This window comes from Harpia harpyja, chromosome 13 (genome assembly GCF_026419915.1).
Source record: "Harpia harpyja isolate bHarHar1 chromosome 13, bHarHar1 primary haplotype, whole genome shotgun sequence".
Classification (NCBI taxonomy): Eukaryota; Metazoa; Chordata; class Aves; order Accipitriformes; family Accipitridae; genus Harpia; species Harpia harpyja.
The window spans coordinates 28,950,880-28,971,646 of NC_068952.1; the positions used below are offsets into that span (position 1 = coordinate 28,950,880).

Genomic DNA, 20,767 nt, shown 5'->3' on the forward strand with positions numbered 1-20,767 from the left:
AAACCAGCATTCAAGCAGTAAAATAAGCTAAATGTAGGGTTTATGTAGATCATCGTGACACTGTACCAGCCTTTCTAATGTGCACAAGCCACTTGTGTGTGTGCCAGCAGAGCTGTCAAAGTGGGCAGGTGAGGTACCTCTTCTGAGTTTCATTGTGTTACTGCAGGGGTGGTGGTGGATATTCAGAAAAGGTGATGAATTAGAGTGTAATGTTTTCATGAGACATAGGAGGAAGCGGCAAATATGAGATGAAAAATTCAGAATAGGAGTAAGAAAGCCAAGGGAGGTTGCATATATGGATAAAAATATATACATGTATACGCACACACTTGAAAAAAAATCTTTTTATTTTTGCAATCTTAATGAAAGTGAAGTTTTTACAAAACTGTGATTGTGATGGATCTTTCCTTCCCACATGCTTTTTCAGTTCATTGATTTGGGGCATGGTTGACTTTAGAAATTACTAGAGGCTCATGTTTTTCAAATACGTACTGCTGGCATTTCTTTTATTCTGCAAAGCAGAGCATTGCTGTTGATTATTTAACTTCTACTGATGTCTATAAACCATATCAGCACTGATATACATTAACAAAAACTCTAGCTCTCTCCCAGCATTTGCCCATCACAATAAACCTTCACTTTCTTCCTTTGCAAATGAGGAATAACGTATTTCTCATTTTCTTGTGCTGTGTTCTGCAAAGTCTCATTCCATGGTTGTTGAACTGAAACAAATAATCTGATTTCACTCATGGCCCATTGCTGAAGCTACAATATGATGATTAAAGGCCCATGTTTCTTGTCCATGGAGAAAATGAGATTTAACTGAAGACTTATAGTGGTGTAAAAGTAGTATTTTCTGGAACATAAAAAAGAATTTTAACTGGATAATTGTGCAAAATCCATGGCCAATCCATGTAAATTTGTGATTCTCCATGTCAGTTCAAATCTCCATGCAGTACCTATGCCTCTTTGAAGCTTCTTCAATACCAGTGGCAATTTTTGAAATGGAGATGAGTGCACTGATGCGTTGTGATTGGGACAAGTCACCAGGAAGGTAGATGACAATCTGTCATTTTATGACAGATATTATGGCTTGGCAGCTCCTCCTTCTTTTAACCTTCTCTATGGAATGTTGTTGTAAAAAAATAAAAAAGAAAACCAGTAGCTAAGTGTGAGGAAGCATGATGTGTGTCGAAATTCCCATGACTTAATTAAGAAATTGATTCTATTAATGAAAATAATATCTTCAGACTTTTAAAAAGCACTTGGTTATTTCTCATGTTAATGCAACATCATTATTATATTGCGTGATAAACTGAGCTAGAAATGGAGGAGGCTTCATTTAAAAATACATGGGATCTTTTATTAAAAATTTAAGATTGAACAAAATTAGTTCAAGGGTTATTTGAATTCTGAAAGCTACCCATGTTTTATCTCTACTTTTACATTTCCAACAGAATTTATTGAAAAGCTTTTTTGCAAGTATTATCTGTGCTCCCTCTCTAAAATAAAGAGTAGTTTTTGGAAGACACAATTATTCGGATGCTTCTTTAGTTGGAGTAAGTATCTTTTATGAAGGTATTGACTACATTTAGAAACATAGCAGTACTAATAACAGAACTAGTTTGTGAGAGAGGGCTGCCATTTGCAGGCATGCCTAAGCATGTGCATATCTTCAAGCACATCAGTTAGTGCTACTGAAGTTTTCAGGGTTAGTGCTACTGAAATTTTGAGGGTTACTCCTGGGGTTAGATGCCACCTTGGTCAAACTGTTAATTCTTCAGCAGGAAAGCTTGTTCTGAAGCTAGTGATGACATAGGGTTCTAAAATATACTTCTGAATTGGGCCAATTTCTTTTTAAAGACCTTTCTGTTGGAAATGGAAAAATTTGGAAACCATGAAGGGTGTATAGGTTTTGCTTACTTACTAATTGATATGTAGAATGAGTGGGAAGTGGGTGGAGGCAAATTAACACTAGTACTCTCAGCTGTTAAATTATAATTACCTTTTTTCTGAAAATCTGTAGGTGTCACTATAGTTATAGAGGCATTTCTTTTGACTCTTTTTTGCTTCCCTACTAAATGGAAAAGGGGAACTTGGATGACTAATCTTTGAAATTGAATAAAAGATATCTATTATGCTTTTAGCCATCAGGTGTCACCAGAGTACAGAGAGTAAGTATTAGGTGATGTACAACTGATTTATGGCTTTCCTTGGCTGTTTATTTTGGAATGGGCGGACTCCAGTCCTGCAGAGGCTTTCTCAGGTCAGTAGTCACAGCATCTTGGCCAGCTCCAATGATATGTCTGTAGTCCAATGGCTATGACACTCTTGGATTTAGAGTATTGAGCAAGAAATGGGTTGGGGAACCTTGTCCTGCTTCTGTAGGGGCATTGACACCAAATGAAGTGGGGGCAGAAGCAAGCAAGAGGTGAACAAATATCACCACACGGTTCAACCTTGGTATTTCTGTGCTCGTTAAAGTGGAATACTTAGCAGAGGCCTTGAAAGCAACTTGTGTCTTCACTGCAGACATAGCTATGGGAGTGCTTATTAGCTCACGTACCCTCATTTGCTTCTTGCCGTTTGGGTGGTGTTCTGCTAGCCATGCAGCAGCATGGACCTTTGCCTTATTAAATGGCCAGGTGCTTACTGCTTTCTTGAGCAGCACCGTGCACTGCTCCTGCTTTCCCATAGGCGCTCTGCCCACAGTGGTTGAGGTGGAGTTTGGGGACGTTTGCAGGAGTTTCAGTACAAACAGGTTAACTGTGAAGTGTGGAGAAACTTTACAAAGGTCTTTGAGAACAAGATGGAGACTGCAATGAATCTTTAAGCTCTGGGACTTTATGGTTTGAGATGTGAAAAGTTTAGCGACTACATTTTTAATATTAAGATTTCTTTCAGTCAATCTGACACTATAAATGGACTTTAGGGCAGTTTTAAGGTTTAACTTAACTTTCAGCTATTATATGCTTAGTCCTTTTTGAAGATCTTGCTTTCCATCGCTAACTGTGCAAAGCAGCAGCAACGAAAATAACAATTTAGCTTTAACTGCCTTATAAAAGTCAATAGTAAATATTTAAAAATATATATATTCTGCATTTTTCTGAATAATTTCTATGTAGCATTGCTGCCCCAGTGCCAATATGAAATACCTTCATTCTTATTGGTGAACATCTCCAAAATTAAGCTTTAGAGTGGGACCCACAAAATCCACCTTTCAGTAACACATAGAGGGAGACATCCCTTCTTTATTGACATCCACAATCTGTTGGAGAGAGAAGTGAGAGATGTGACATAACAGATTTTATTTAAGCACCTGATAGGAAGAAACTTTGTAAAATGTTCTCAGATCAAGTTGCTTGAATGTGAATTAAAATTGCTGTAAGGAGTGTAAAATGAAAAATCATCATTCAGTAAGGGTATTTGGCACCGTGCTTTATAAATAAACGTCCACTCTTTCCAGGTATTTCCAAGCCATGTTTTGTTTTGTTCTTGGACAGAAATTATTGGGAGATAAAAACCTTTAGAGGCTGATGGGGAACAAAGTGAGACTTCTCTGAGCAAAAAACAAAGGCCTTTGTAATCTGGAAAAGGGGAAAGAGATTCCCAAACAGGGAAGTTGTTGAAACACGGAGAAAATGAGGGGAAAAATATGAACAGTAGCAACAAAACCAAAATGCCTGCAAAGCTGGAGATAATGAAATGACAGGAAAAGAACTGATGAAATATATTTTCCTTCAAATCTTCTACATGTTTAAAAAAAGTTGGAAGGTGTGTGGTAATGGTAATTTAAAAGACTGTTCATCCAGCTAGACTGAGAGAGAACTGGTTAGGCAGCTATTTGTGAATTTATTACAGGTGTTTGTAGATCTACTAAAAGTGATCTTTCTTCAGGTTTCTCCAATGCCTCACAATTGTGTAGAATAGTTTAGGAGAGTAAACAGTGGTACTGTCAGGAATAGTCTGCATTTCTAAGAGGTGAAGATTAGACTCCGTACCAGAAATGCTTTTGTTTGAGGGAAACGTAATCATTTAAAGTGTATCCCAAGAGAAACAAGTATGGCAGAAAGCCATCCTGCTGTGGGCTGGCTGGAGGCAGGAAGTGGAGTTACTGGTGTCAAGATCATTTTCACATTCTTCTAATGCAAAAGTCTTCAGCAGGATTTTATGAGCATCCAGTTCATGACAAGAATGCTTTGGATATCTTGCAAGACCTCACAATGTCAGATTACACCTGAGCAAAGGGGAAACAAGCTGTTCTCTGGGCTCTGTGCCAGTATACGTGTGAATCTCTGTGTTGTCAGCCCTCTCTGCTATCTGATAGAAATACATTTTTCTTCCTGCATTTCACTCCTGTTTTCTAGCTTTGTGGGTTCTTCAGCTTATAAGTAAGCAGAACTGACTATCCTGTTCCAGTCACCTGCATTTTTATCTTAACTTGGCTGTAATCTGAACATAAGGGCTAAACAGGTGAAAATGAGGGGTTAACTTGATGTACATCCTTACCCAATTCTAAATCTACAAGATGAAATGCACCACAATTTATTTTGAGCCCAGCTGTATTGCTATGTCTGCCCAAGTTTGTTGCCTGAAATATTTTATTTTTTGTTCAGCACTTTCCAAATGTGTTCCATAGGGAACGAAAGGACTTTCAGGTGTAACTGTTCATATTTGGAAGCAGAAAAGCAAGTAAATAAACATTGCAGGACCTCTAAAAAATGGGTATCCTAAAAATATAAATATGATCAAGAAGGGAAAGGAGCTAAGAAAGAAAAAAGCTGATGAAGATATATCTCTCTGAGAGGGTCAGAGGAGTTTATATTTCACTGAAAATCATAGAGCCATATGATCCAGGAGGTAATACTAGCAGGATGTAAATATTTACAGCAGTATGGTATTTTAGAGTAACAACTGTCTTTTTGTGGAATGTTGACTTGCCGGTCAAAGAAAAAAATACTTGGACATACAGCAGATTAATGAACAATGCATTTATCATTTTTATAGGGAAAAGTGAAAGATGGGATGTTTGTCATACTTGGCTTCATTGGACTGTAACCACATATTCCAGAAATAAGCATTTAAAAATATTGCATGTAGCTTTTTTTACATGTTTCTAAGTTATAGATCTGACCTTTTCATATTGTGAAATATAATCTTAGTCTTCCTCATTATTTGGGTTTCTTCCTTGATTAAAATCCCAAGGTGGAATGAATGTACTGTGTGACTGAAATTAATCTGTTTAAGCCTGAAATTGCTGGAGGCATGTTGGCATGCCCACTGCAGGCCTTGATTTGAGGGAAATTGTGTCAAAGTGGCTTTGCAGGGCAAGCAGGTGTAGGAGACAATTTGTAGTAGTTACCTTGTGCTCTGGGAGCCAACTTTTGTTGTGTTTCTGCTTCAGTGCTCTCAGTGGGGGATAGCTGTGAGTTTCATTGGGTGGATAATTACAGTATTTTCACACAACTATTGATTTCTGTTGTGATGGCATTTGTTTTATTCATCGTGCATGTTGATAAAGTGTGCGTGTGTCTATATATACACACACTATGTGTATGTACATATATACACATATATAAATGTAAAAGGTATTTTATTCTAAAGCTAGTCTGTCTTCTAGAACAAAAAGGTACTGTTTTGGGAGATGCTGACTGCTTCTGAACAAGATTTTCAGTTAAAGGGCCTGGTACTACTGAAATTACTTGCAAAGTCTTTTCTTGGTTTTCAGTAGAGAGATCTTATATTTCCTTGCATAGGTTAGGATCAGAGGTAAATATTGAATGAAGAAGTAGAATTCAATGGTAAGATTACATTTCTTGCCAGTTTGAGGGCTGTATTTTTAGGTATTTCTTCTTATAAGTTCCTTCAGTAATTTTATTGGAAAGCACTGCATCTTAAGCTTTTTGTCAGTTACCAGCTTAATGGAGAGGTGTATAATTCTGTTCTCGGTTGTATCAGAATAAATACTGCACTTCTAGTGGCTCTATTTTCAGAAAATTAATGGGGGGGGGGGGGTGGGGGTTCAGTTTAACCGAAGGAGAATCATCTCTTTGTGGCTCTAGATAACTTTTCAGTTTCAGCAAAGAATCTTGCACCATTCTGTGAGTGTTGGGTATTTTTTTAAAATCCAGTCTTTTTCAAAATAGTGCAAAGAAGTTTTTAAAAAGAAACATTTTCTTATCAGAATTTAGCAATGCTGCTTTCACTGTATGAACACAGACTAGCTTCTACATGGGAGTAAATGAAAATCTACCCTTTAGATATCTTTTTATTGTTTTTCCAGCCTTGATTTTGGGTCCTGCAGCCCCCAAAAGAAGAAAAAGCTAAAAATCCAACATATATTGTCAGAAAAGATGATACTGGAATGAAGAAATGACTGTAGACCATAACAAGATTTTATTTAGAAATTGTTTTTAAAAATTTTCAGATCAGGTATTCTTCAGAAGAAAAATCAAGACGCAGAAAAAAATTATGGGAGATAATACCTGAGACACAAAACCAGACAAAAAATACCATCCAGAACCTCCTGTCAGCTGAAGTTGTATGACCTAGCATGTCATTACCTATTCGGTGTATATTTTAAAACCAAATATAGATAATACATATGTAAAAAACAATATTTGTAAATTCTAAACAGAACGGATGCCCATTCCAAGCAGAAGGATCCTCTCTCTCCCCTCATCTATTTGAATTCTGTGTTTTCCTTACAGAATATATCCAGAAATGTTTCAGGGTGTTAAATACATGGCTGGGTGTAACAAGAATTACAGAAAACAGCAGCAAACATGGGCATTCAGGGTGGCACATGAAACTTCAGAAGCCAAGACTTAAGTTATGGGAAGTCATCCTGAATAACCTGTATTTTTGTTTGTGTTAGTAGGTGGTGTGCTTGGGAGTACAAATGCCTTAACTAAACTTTCATCACAGGCCAGGTGCTTTGGTTATTCATGTTTTCTCCTTTTTTGGGGGGGGTTGTTTGTTGTTTTGTTTTTTTGGTTGTTTTTTTTTGTTTTTTACCTGGACAATGCAATGCTACTTCTGTAGTATGTTCAGGAGGTATGAAGTAGATGATTATTATATTTCGAAATAAAGTAGGTGTGTTTTTCTTATATAAAAGGTCTTAGTTCTCCCTTGAATAAGAGACTCTGATCATTGATGGTTAGCTGTAGTTACTATCTTTTAACTCTAAATATTTGTCATTCTTGCTACTTTTCCCAGTGCTGCTGTTGGGTTAAAGATTAATTCATATACTTACTCAACACAATGAAGCGTGCAAATGGAGAATATGGGAGATTTTTGCATGACTTTTAGGGACATAGATTTCAAAGCCTTCTTACCTGTTGTACTCTTGTTTGCCCAGACCCAATGGGTTATGTGAGACCCAAGAGCAGTGTGCAGAAAAACCCAGCAGCCTTATTTCAGAGACCATGGAGCACATGGAGGATGGCTTCTCCTCCACCAGCTGATGTGCAATTGCAGAGTGGGTCCAGCACCCTGGCAGGGGAGAAAGGGGGAAGCCCTGAGCCTGCCAAGCTGCCCCAAGTCAGCACCCAGGGCATTGGAGGGGTTGGGAACCCCTGCTGTGGGTATGGCTCGCTGGCTGTGGAGGGTTGTTTCTTGCCAAGGGCTTGGATTTGGGATGTTGCAGAGGCATATACCCTGGGGTTGTTGCTGCCTGGCCCTCAGCACCCTTTGTCCTTGTCCCCAGAGTCGTGCTGTGGCTTTTGGTATGCTGAAGATGCCCCCCACCAGCAGTGTCTGGTGCCCACGTGGGTCAGCAGCAGAGTAACAGCTAGAGACCAGCTGTGCCGCTACACTGTGTTATTCTTCTTCTGGGAAAGAGGTGAGGAAAGAAAGTTGTAGTTGCATTTAACATAACCCCTCTGCTCTCAAATCTACCAAATTTAAAATGGCTGTTTGTTATTTGCATCTTTATTATTAGAGGACAGAAGCATGTTAATAAAATGATGAATGACATGTTTACTTATTGTGGGTATTGATTGCTTTCACTTTGTGACAGGTCTGAAATGCACACACTTGAGAAAATCCAAGTAGGCTTCATGCACTTGACATGTTCGGCTGAATCACAAAGGTCTAAGAATTTGTTCAGGAAATTAGTTCAACATGATGTATGTCTGAAAGAGCTGCTCTTTTGTTACATGTATTATAGTGCTGGATTATTAACTGAAAAACAATATCAATGACAAAAATGCAGCAGGGGATTTGTGTGAGATTGCCCTTTTTTCCTGCAAGCTGTGGCAGAAGCAGAAGTGTGAATAAACTGCATAGAAAGGAGTGTTGAGCACAGTCTGGTAATCAAATGTTCTGTTATATGTGACACTTATTTTGTGAGTGGGGCTGAAAGTCAAGTGCCTGCAATCAGCAGAGAAGTGTAGATGCATTTTCATTACAAATTAAGTAGTCTAATTGTATTTGCTTGGGGTTTGTTGTGTTTTTTAAAATTATATTAGGCCCTTTCCTGGCAAACAGAAGTATTTTGTGATGTTTTTAAAAGGGCATGTTTTGTATGTTGTGAGGCACAGGTGTGGCTCTGATAGGACCTGACAGTCCAGGCAAACCCTCGTCAACCTCTTCACTCTGATTCAGACTTGGCACGTTCTTCTTAGGAGTTTAGCTATGCTTTTTCAGGCTGCCTCCTGTGCTGCCACTCATACTTGGGAGCAGCTTCCCATAGACCTGGCTGCCTCGCTGCTCATCATCAGCCCCTCCTTACAGTGCTCTGGTCTTCTCGTACCTTTAACAAAAAGGAATTTTAAAAAAGCCAAAAGAAAAAAAAGTTATTTTGCTGGGGACGGTGTGTATGCCACTTCCAGCTCAACTGTCTTACTAGTTTTTTCCCTATCTCATAGGTTTTCTTTTGTTTCCTGTCCATATCATCCCCTTGGGACTTCTTCCACCCACCTATATATTCAGGTTTATTTTCTTCCCTTCTCAGTACACATTGGGAGAGCTTATTCTATGAATGGTGTTTGTAGACAATAATGATGAAAAGATTTAGTAATATCCAAATTTCTCAGGGTGAAGATTCTTCACCTGACTGTAACACCACGGTAGAGGACAACTGATGACACCTGCTTAGTTTATTCTTGTGGATTTATTTTAGTACACACTAAGATCCTCACTTGTGCTTGCTGTTTCATAAGGGGTTGTGGTCATTTGGAAAATCTTTTTGAAGCTGTATTGGAAAATTAATAATGTATTTTCAATTGCTGCATCTTTCTTTCCTTTTCTATTGCAGCAGAAACTTTTTCAGAGATTAAAGTATTACTGAATGCATTAGATCAAATTCTGTGCCTTTTCTCATCCATGAAATTAGTCACATTAGACGAGATGCAGTAGATACCTTGTGAGTAACCTGATACTGTCTCCAGATCATGTTTACAGGTAATGAGAAATGCATGGGAGTGTTTGACAGGGACTAAAATTGTTTCAGTAAAGCCTATAACATTAATAAAATATCGAGAAGGACAGGAATAAACTAGGCAAATTGTCTCACTTTTTAAAATGTTCTAAAATACATGAATGCTGTATATATGAATACGTGAATCTTATTCTTAAATTCTTTATATTCAGATTAAGTGTTTTAGATCATGCTGTTTTATGTTTATAATGTCATGTAGCAAGATTCATAGATGCTATAAATGTAAGGGAATTTTTTTAGTCCAAGGAGGAGGAGAGGATTGGAAGAAAAGACAACAATTTCATCAGTAGCTTTACTATGCAGCTCTCTAACAGGCGTTCTACATCTGCTTGTCATTCAGAGAAACCCCAAAAGATGAATGGATAGTTCATTCATTATACGGTGCCAGCAGGGAGTCACCTTATTCAAATAATCTGACTGGTAGTGTCAGTTTGGCAAAATTCCAAGTTTAGAGTGATGGTCCTTAGATTTTTGTGTGTGTATGCATTTGTTACTGCAGCATCTTTAACCCTTAGGGACAAAGGATACAAAGGAAGTAATCCTGTAAAGTGTTGAGACTTCGGTGGGTGCTGAAGGAGTTTGATGCTTTGTGGCGACAGGTCCACTAATTGTTTTACAAAAGAATGAATACATGTTGGTGACTTAACACCAATGATTCCTGTAAATCCTGGCATCTCTTGGAAAAATACCAAGAGGTATACCAAGGCAAGGTATACTTGTAGTATATTAAGGTTGTTGGATCTAGCCTTCTGATGGAAGAATGTGAAATCTGTAGGAGAGGCTTCTCCAATAGTTATGGGCATTCATTCATTTAAATTCTGGCTCCAGAAAGTTATAATTACTCTGCTTTGAGAATCTGTGTTTTACTTGTTGCTGCTGAGACTTTTTGGTACTTTAATGTGTATGGAACTAAAGTTGCAAATGCTCTGTTATTGAAGTCCTAACTCATTACTGTGTTTTGATGAATATAATTTATAACAAAAAAGTCTGCCTTCAAAATGGTTTTGCTCAGTCATTCTGCAGTAGGGTGAGCACTTGGTCATTCAGATAATACTCTATAATGGCAAGGAGAAGTTTGATAGAAGCTGCTAGCATGGGTGTAGAATACTGAATGCAAAGGAGGCATCCAGAAACAGAGGCTGAAAGCTCCTCCATGACCTCTCTGTGATTCTGTACAGCCATGTAAAACAGATCTGTAAAGAGCAACAGGGACATGCTGCAGAGTGACTGTCTTGAGGGCTGCAGCTGTGCGTGTGGGGAGCTGATCTGCAAACCAAAGCTCTAGGTGCTTGGCTTTCTTTTTTTGTTCTAGGTCAGTAGGCAGGTTTTTAGTGGTAATGTTGCCTATGATGTTGTGAATGGTTCACTGGCAGACTCTGAAGATAATAAAGAGGTAGCTGAACAAGTTAAAGTTCTTGCAGTGTCTTCTTTCAGTAATTTGAAAGGTTTAGCTTCAGAAAAGTTTTAATTTATCCTGTTAATTATGAAATATCTAGAAAGGAGATGTAGATTTCTTAAAAATGATTCTCTTATGTCCTTGATAAAATGTGCTGCTTAGTATTAAAAGATGTGTCAAAACTTGTCTCGGTGGGAAAGAATTTGTATGCATAGTTTACAAGCATGTATTTATACCTGGACTGCTTCTGATATCCAAACAGCATTTCCGTTTCTTTTTTTGTCTACAGTAATTATTCTGCTGGAGTGTATTTCTTCACAAAAGTACTCTGATGTGAGCTTCTAGTCTAAAATGAGAAATATGTGCTCCTTTATCATAAGCTGGTTAAAGTTGTGTCATTGCTCAACCTTGAAAGTGAAACAGCTCTCCCCAGCTGGCAAAATGAAGATTTCACACTTGTTTCTAACTCTGAATCATCATCAGGCATTGCACCTTAAAATCAAAAACCTATTGTGCATGTACAAGATTTTAGATTCTGTTTATAGGAATCCAACAGTTGCTAGTTTTTTTCAGTCTCCAGGGCTGGCTTTGCAGGTAGGAAGGTAAAGAAAGCACTAGCAAAACATGTGCTTATATCTGAAATATTTCTAATTTATTTTTCTCCTGGTAGTTCGTAGGAGTGCCTATAAAATATTGTGCAGCACAATAGTGATTTTTATGCAGTAGAAACGAAAAGATTGTTACTTGGTTGTAACGATCTGTACATAATGCTCCTCTTAACCTTTGACCAATGTAGCTATCTAAACTCCCCAAATGCTTATGAGTCCTAAGATAGTGCATAAGCTGTTATTTTTAATAATTCAAACATAGCAATACTTTGATATGTCAGCAAAATACCTTTTCCACTTGTGGGACTTGAAGGAAAGGAGACGTTGGTGTGTGCTAGAGGATGCTCCATGGTATTTCTGGTGTTCTGCCCCACTCCTGATGGTTTTGGTGTCACGGCTGAAATCAGTGGGCTAAATTCATCATCCAGAAGTTCTAGATTGAAGTTTGTGGGCACGTTGGTGCTGTCCTTTTTGGATGTGGCCTTTGGAGAGGGTTCTACCATTTTGAAGTCACCCATAGAAATTAAAATTTGGGGACAACCAAGTGGTGTAAGTAAAAGAAGAAAGAAAGGTCATGTCACAAAGCAGTTGAGCTGGGAATCTGAGTATATAGTATGCAGCCTCCAGGTTACTGACAGCAGTGGAGTTGTTTTCTTTTGGTGTCAGCAGAGACAGAGAATTACACCTTGTTTTAGTCACGTAAGTTGGGAGTGTGAGTGAAAAGAGCACACCTAGTACTGATGTGTAGACACCAGGAATCTTGCAGAGAAAGGTCCTTCATCTGATCATTTAAACTTGCCCTTTCAATTTGAAATGAGCTGTGTTAGGTGCTTAGTTATCTCCCAATTAAATTGGAAGGCTGAATTAATCTGTATAATAAGATTCGAGGCAGCTAAATGTAAAGCACTATAGCAATGCAAAGATTGCATTACTAGAATTGCCTTTTGAGGGGGAAAGTGGCATGACTGACACATACCTCCTTCCTTGCCTTGCAGAACAATGGAGAAGGGGTTACTGAGGAGTAGCTCATGGTGACAGTTTCTTGGGTGAAACTGAGCTGTGTTCAGCTGTGTGCAGCTCACAAGGTAACACTGGTGCCCAGTTAGGTGCCGTGCTTGGTTAAGGTCAGAGGGATGGCCAGGAAGAAGTTTGAGGAGAAGTAATAAGGATTATGCCGTCCATACAGTCTAGTTATTGTTATGTCTGTAATGTAACTCTCCTGCCTTCCGTTTTATCAACAACAAAAAAAAGTATATACTGTTTTCCCAGCCTAATGAATGCCCATAAAGCATGTAAATAACTTTGCATGTTAAGAAATCAAAGTGAAAACTTCCCAGTGTTACCAGAATAATGTAACATGTTCAGTATTTTCTACAGGAAAATAAGAAGGGAGGGAAGCTTCGAAATCTATGTCTTGTTTCTACTCATCTGAAGTAACTCTCTTTACATCAACTTATGTATTTGAGGTGTAAGATTTGCTCTGTGTGTACTTTCACATTTAATATTTCCTTAGTGTCTAAAAATTAACAGAACGTCAGTGATGTTTTCTTAACTCATATAACTGTAAACTAAGACAGCATCAGAAAATGGTACTAGAGTCAGGAGGTGCTTTTAACCTTTAGATTGTGATGTATAGCTATGGTAGTTATCCTTCTAGCTTTCACTGGATTTTTATCCCCTCCACCACCAATGAATTTGTATTTTGGTCTCACTGTCCACCAGTCAGAAGTATTTTCTTAGAAGAGAAATTTCTGCTGATGTGTCAACTTCAGACTCTGTTATAAAGTTATAATTTGATGTCACAACTGCAAGTTCACAGCAAGGTCTTTCTTAAGACAGTGACACTTGCTTAAGACAAGACTCAAGATAGATAACAAATAGATTAACTAGCTGTATTACACAGCTCTAATTATGATGTTATTTACAAAATCAAACCCCTCAGGGTTATAGCTATATGGCAAAAACCCCCATATTTGATATCTTTACTGCTGATCCAAAGTGGCCCAGAGTTGCCAAGTAAAGGATTGTGAATATAGCTTTGAACGTAACCATGCACAACTTCTTCTTGTGTAACAGTGCATTTTAGACTACTCTTGTTTTTCAGATATTTTTCTTGCCTTGGGATATTTGAAAATTGCTAGTTATGCAAGAAGGATAAACAAAGCTCTATTTGTATTTATAACTGGTTTTCTTTTTTTTTTTTTTTTTTTTCTAAACAGGAATGAACATCTGCACAGATGCTCTCAGTGCAAGGTTGCTAAATACTGTGGTAAATCTTGTCAGGTAAGATGAAAAATAGCAGCTATAAGGGGTTGAAGAAAACAGGCATTTGAATACTTCATTTACAGGGTCTCCATGCATTTTGCACATTGTCATACCTCCCCACTGCAATTTCTTATTTGTGGTTATGGACAGAGTGTATAAACATGCTGCCTTGTTGTATTTGAGTATTTTTATAATTACAAATATAAGATTATAATTAGTGCAATAGACAAAACTAAGCTGAAATGTGTGGTCTTTGGCTGTGCTTGGTTAGAGGGGGGGGAATAATTCTGCAGCTTTGCTGGCTGTAGACTGAAGGCTCTAAGTCAGTTTTGCAGTAAAACATTTTGTATTTCAGGAGTAATTTTTATCATGGCAAAGTATATATTCCAGTTTTCAGAGGAAGTAAGGGTCAAGAATGTGCAGAGAAGAGGCGGCCTTGGACAAAACTGCATCTCTGAGGAGGTTTTTAAGAAGATGGAGCTAGGCTCTTCACAGTGGTGCATGGCAGGAGGACAAGGGACAACAGGCTTATGCTGAAAGAAGAGGTTCACATGGAATATAAGGAAAAATTGTTTCACCCTGAGGACAGCCAAGAGGTGGAACAAGCTGGCCAGGGTGTCGGTGTTATCTGCATGCCTTGTGGATTTCAAGACCCCACTGTATAAAGCTCTGAGCTGGGTCTGACCCCAAAGCTGACCATGCTTTGCAACTAGACATCTCTGTAGATCCCTTCCAACCTGAATTATCCTGTGATTTTATCCTATGAAAGAGTTCTTAAAGGTGTTCAGACTTAAAACCTTAGCTTTTATAATTGGCTTGTATTGTCACTTAAGCATGTGCGCAGAACTTGGCAGGACTTGGTACTGAGTGGACATGCAAGGGTAAATGACTGTGTAAGGTCTAATACAGCAGAGAACCAGGCACCTGAGATTTTAACCATGAGGGTTGCTTTACAGAACCCTTGAATTTTTAAATGATTCCTCTTTGATTTGCATTGTGATTTCTGTGGTTTTTGGTTTGGTGTTTGTTTTTTGTTTTGGTTTTTTTTGTTTGTTTATTGCCTGAATAGAGAAAAATGAAGAAAACCAACTAATGGTCAAAACAGACTGTAGTGGTACTCTGTTAAACGTATATGAATTTAACTTTTTAAATTAAGTCCTTGATGTTCAAATGATCTTTTCACATATTGTGTGCTTCTATAAACAATTCTGCCTTTATCTGCAGTGTTATCAACATGCCAGAAAACCCTCCTTTTTGGGATTAAAACATATGTAGAGGAAAAAGAGGAAGATATGTCATTTTGATTCATTGTATGGCAAATGTTTGCAATGTACATTAGGTACTTACTGTAGCATCAATAATAATGCCACAGGTAGATTTATTATGGGAGATCATAAGGAAAATATGACTGTGAAGAATATAAAAGACCAGAGTCTTTGCAAGGTAAGTGTTTTAGGGTGGTTTCGAGGATTCCCGAGAAGGTAAACACACACACAACTGACTATAAGGGAAAAAGCAAGCATTTTCCTAACTACATACATGCATTACGCTAAGGGTATCTTACAAAGCAAAAAAAAAAACCAAACTATTAACGTACTGACCCAAGGAGTGTGAAGAAGATGATGAACCCTCCGTACATTCCGTATATTCTTGTGCCGTCTTGCGCCGTGAGCTCAGCCCAGCAGTTGGTATGTGCCAGCTTTACGTGGGCGTCCCCACAGAGGCAACGGTGACCTTGCCATACACCGTCCCACTGCTCTTTGGAAAACCCTGGTATTTTATACATTTCTGGAGGAACGGGTGTTGACACTTGCGGCCGGTGAGTGTCAAAACACGCCTCGGTTGCAATATAGGGAGCTTACGGTACATGCGCCCGCTGGCCAGGCACGCTGCACGTGTCATAGCCATCCCGTCTGTTGTTGGTTCATGGGCTTTGTACATGTGGCATATTACCATAATCCATCAGTCATGTCCGCTATGCTCTAACCAATAGCAGGACTTTTGCAAGGTAAGCAAAATTATGTGTGGTGCCTTGTATTCCTCCATTATCGCACATACTACCTCCCCTAACATTGCTCAACCTCCTTATCCCCATGGTCAGCATTTCAAACAATAGGCAATAAACTATCTGTTCCCTGTGCTGACTGTGTTTCTTAGTTATCTACTTCTTACTCAGTGTTCATCCACGGACCAAAATTCCATCTTTTAACCCTTCTGTACACAGTAAGTTTAAAACAAGTTATCTGCCAGGAGAGTTATTGTTAAAGCTGCTACTGGCAAGCCTCTAATGTGAAATGAGACTGTGCTGGCACTGACCTGCACAAGCAAGTCTGCAAGATATAATGCAATACCCTGTTCCAGTTTAGGTGTAGTAGCAATGAAGGTAGGCAATGGGGCTTCCTCCTTGGGGAAAACGATTATGTGAATGTGCTTCAGGTATTCACACTGGATAACCTGAAGCCATCTTGGGTATCTGCTTTGTGCTTCCAGCTCTAGGGTTCATGTGATGGAAGTCATCCACAGTTGTAGGTATTGATTTCAGTGAGACAGGCTACTGCTGCTAAAAGTAATCTGCACTTAAAATGCTGTGTATTTACTGTTACATAATACCTTGAACTGTTAATATCAATAAATATTGAATTATTATATAATATTCTGTGATATTAGGTAGCAATTGAGAATAACTGAAAAAATGTTATTTTCTGGTCAAAACAGTGAATTTATTGGGATAGGTGACTCAGGGCAGATGATCCAGATAAAACTGAGACCAGCCAGATCTGTTTGCTTTTTAGGACTGTCCTCTAATTCTTATTTCTTTTGATAAGCTAGCTAAACTACTGTGCAGCTGTGGTTTTATAGCAGCTGTTAGCAAAGCTCTCCTTGGCCAAGCCAAAGGCTTTGTGCTCTACTTTAGCCTCTGTAGCTTTAGTGCAATTCATTAATATGTGCACTTCTAATTAAACTAATTGCTGAACAAAATAAACAGCAGGGTATTAAATGAAATTGCAGTCTGCACATTTAAAAAAGTGAATATTGGCAGAACAGGACTAGTTTAGTTTTATAAATACAGATAACTGAAATGCAAGTTGTGTGGTTGGATTTACAATTTATACTTAGTTGCAGAATGATTTGATTTTTTTTTTGATGTGTGTTAAATGAATCCTACAACTCAAAACACTTAGGCTTAAAAACTGTCAGTTTTCTGGAGTTTTCTGGTTAATACATTAAATCAGAATTAATGTAAAAATCTGACTTAAAAAAAAGAGATTAATCTGAGTAGCTGAACTAGGTTTAGGATAAAGGTGGACTTTGTGAAGGAAACTTCAAAGTAAATGCAGTAGGGGATTTCTATGTTAGGATATGCCAAAATGAGCCATTTTAAAGTCTGAAAATACCTTGTAAAAATCTTCATTTCATTTATAATGTTAGGTGGTTTAGAAAAATTGTCTTTGGGCTAACCTGTAGGAGAAGAAATAGTCTTTTAAAAGATGTTTCCCTTTTTGGAACTTAATATGAAAATTATTATCCTTTAAGGAGATCTTTGGGCAGAGACAGGAATCCTCAACAAAACTACATAGGAATTAGAATTTCCAGTTTGTAGAAATCTCCATAATGTCAATATTGAAAATTTCAAGTGAGTTGTGCCAAATTTCAAAATTCCCCCCCCCCCCCCCCCCCCGCCCAGCTATTTGAAGCAGTTTGCTTTCACTTTTACCACTTTAATTTGCTTCGAAAAATATTAGAAATGTGGGACTGGAAGTTAACACAAGAGATCCTTTGGGCTGACCTTTTTCAACTGAATTCTGATTTCAGGATTAAGTATATGTAGACCTTTTGCTTTTAAATGCTTTTTTCAGTTGGACTGCATTGACTTTGGCCCTCTGACAATTCTCTGTGTAGCCCTTTTCCTACTTGTTGATGCCTAATTTCCTGGAGCTGCCTTCTAGCAGTGTTATGTTGGCTGGGTGTCCCCCCAAATGTAGAGTTACCACGTCTGCTGCTCCTCATAATTGCTGCTGTGATCTCCCCTGGCAATGTTTATTAATTTGGTGCATCCCATAGACTGGGGACCAGTGATATAGATGATAATCCCTGAAAAATGGGAGAGTCATTTCAGGCAAAATTCAGAATGTGCCATTATCAAACATTATTGAAAAGGCTTCATTTAAAAAAAAAACAAAAAACAAAAAAAAACCAAACAAAAAACCCCCAACAAAACTCAGACACATTTTGTAAAAATTTGAATGATCCTTTGGAAATTACAAATTAGGTCTTTTTAACAAATTAAAACCTTCCAATGGAAAAATATTGCACTTTGAAATTTTTTTTTTTTTTTTTTTGTGAGCTCTAGTCTTTAACTGCTTTTCAGTAGCATGTTAATCTGCAGGAAGCATTCATTTTTTGATCCTGCTTAGGAGACAAGGGAAACCTTCATTTCATAAACATTGGTTTAGGATCTTTCATAGGGTTAGGGGATGTTGGGAGACAGGGATAGTATATGTCTGTGCAAGAATGGATGCATGTTGGCAAAACAGCTCAGCTGAAAATATGCAAGACCTCGCAGGCAGATGTGAGGGGTCTTTGCCCGTGCCCTGAGTCAGCCTGGGTTGTCCAGTGAATCCCAGTGATGCATTGGTGTTGCTGTGGTGCTGGTTTGGGGGGGGCAGACTCTCAATCTGCCACCAGTAAACAGCTATATGCTGCACTATCTCCCAAGCTGTGTAGGTGCTGACCCTTTCCACTTCAGTAAAGCCTGAGGAATTGCACTTGGGATACATTGAGCTTGAATGAGAGACAATGATTTGGGAGGAGGTAAAAGGAGGGATATCCTTTCTGAGTTACTAAGTGCAGTGAAGCCCAGAGGAGGAGGGATGAGTACTGCCCTGCACTGTTTACTTGTCTGTCTTTGCCTCCTTCTGATAGCATTAATTTCTAATAGGGGGAAAAAAAAAATCTGTTGCAAAATTGGAAGACCTTGCGTGGCGGGAATGGAGAAGGGTCGTACCAGGTGGCCGTACCTCTGCACTATAGTATTTATACTCATGCTGGATATGGGATATAAAAACCTTGACTGAAAGCCAGGATACGCAGAGTTAAGAAAACCTTCCACAGAGAACTGTGGGACTAATATACGCCCACCAATAAGTATTGTTTAGAGATTGACTTTAAAAGTAGGTCTCTCCAGGGTCACAAATCTTCATAGTTTCATATTGTTCTGTAACTTGTATCCTTGTTGTCTTGGTAGTGAGAAGAAATATTATTGATTTTCATTATATTTAGTGCATTTGGAGCTTTTCCCCCTCTCCATGGCCAGTTGGGGGGAAGTAAATGGCAGTCCCAGTTCCAGCACTCCTTCTGCAGAGTCATCAGATTAATTCCTTTTTGACATCAGTTTCGGCTGAAGCGCTGTTTTGCGGAAGGTGTGTGTTTGAACTGTTCTCACGTGGGAACGCATCTCGAAGAAATGTGGCATATGATGCTGTGTGGTACTGCATATTTCATCTCATTAGGGCTTTCTTGGTTGGGTAAGCTATTAATCATTTTGATGTCACCTCTAGAATGTTGAAAATTCTGTGCAACATTTATGTAGGGAAAAAAAATTGACATATAAAGGCTTACTCCAAAGAACAATTTTAGTTTAAGTGGGATAAAAATGCCAATATAATTATATTACACAGAATGATGTCTGGACATTTACAAGCATGACCTTGTTTCTTCTAGACAAGAATACTTCTATTCAGCACTAGATACTTAGCTTTTATTTGTCAGACAGCATGTGACATTAACTGTATTTGGATTAATGCCTTCTTGGTGTCATTTTTTCCCCTTGTAGAGTTATGGGTAAAGGAAATGAAATCACAAATCTCCCATGTATCTGAAAGAAATAAAAAGTCCAATTTATTTATTATGTGTAAGCCAAAGGAAAAAAAAAAAACCCCAAACCTGAATGAAGTAGAATAAATGCTACTGGTGCTGAAATCTAGTTACCTGAAACAATTCCCCCACTTAAACGCAGCTTAAGAAAAAATTGTTTGATAGCCTTTGTTATCTTTATAACTAGCATGTCAGGATCTACAGGTGTGATGTACACTTGCACATATCACTGCCATTCCCTCTTTTTTTTTTATTGCTGAACATCTAATTTCTTTACATTAGACATTTTATCATTTTCTGTGTGGCAGTTACCTAACAGAAACTGTTTTTCTGAGTTCATTTTTTTTTTCCTTACTGCCTATCTATGAGAATGTCACCTTCAGAAGCCCTTGGTTATTCTGAGTTCTTGTCATTGTAGCAATTTTTTGTTGTGCCCTGTTGTTTCAATTTGCTTTTTAAAAGTATTTGAAACAGCTGGGTGACTTCAGACATATACTGTGAGTATGTAAATAAAATGTGTAAATATGTACTATCTTAATGAGATGGGCTTGGAGTTTTTTTAAATTACAGAATTTTCAGCTTGTAAAGACAGAAAGCAAAAAAAAAAAAAGGTTATCAGAAATTTACTGTCTCTTTCAACATGTTTCTTTAGTTGAAGACTCATTCTTGTTGCTCTTCCACACTGATTTGGGGGGGACAAGGAAGGGGGTGGGAAGACATATTTCAATATATAGCAGCTTTCCCTCACCTTCGTCCTGTCTCTTCTCTGCTGTGGAAGTGTTAGTCTTTGTCTGCTACTCTAATAAAAGTGGCCCATGAAACAAAAATTGCAGGTTCAGGTAGTACATGCAACTAGAATATTTTTGGTTCCGTCTTCTATTTTGGTAAATTTTGGTTACAGCGACCATTTCTGGTCTGAATTGTGAAAATATCATCACCAGTCCTTCCAGCCATGGGCATTAATGCCTCATCTGCTCAGGGATCTTTGGGGACAGTTTTTGCACCATGGGAAACTTGACCATTGCTTTAGAGCAGCTGCATTTTGGTGAAGGGGATAGACTCTGAAGGCCTCTGATTGCTAAGTGAATGCTTGCTTAGACTGTTGTGTATGTTGGCAGAATTAAGATAGTAAAGGAAATTTTAGCATCCCTTCAAGTTCTCTCCAATCTTGTGAAGTATGCA

At 38.2% G+C, this 20,767-nt stretch overlaps 1 protein-coding gene across 1 annotated transcript in view; it reads left to right on the top strand.

Annotated features, from left to right (window-relative positions):
• Positions 1–20,767, top strand: part of SMYD3 (SET and MYND domain containing 3) — a 446,033-nt gene that overhangs the window by 37,321 nt on the left and 387,945 nt on the right. The window contains exon 2 of the mRNA XM_052805601.1: positions 13,666–13,729. Coding sequence (XP_052661561.1) covers positions 13,666–13,729 — 64 coding nt within the window. The remainder of the gene's footprint in view (positions 1–13,665; positions 13,730–20,767) is intronic.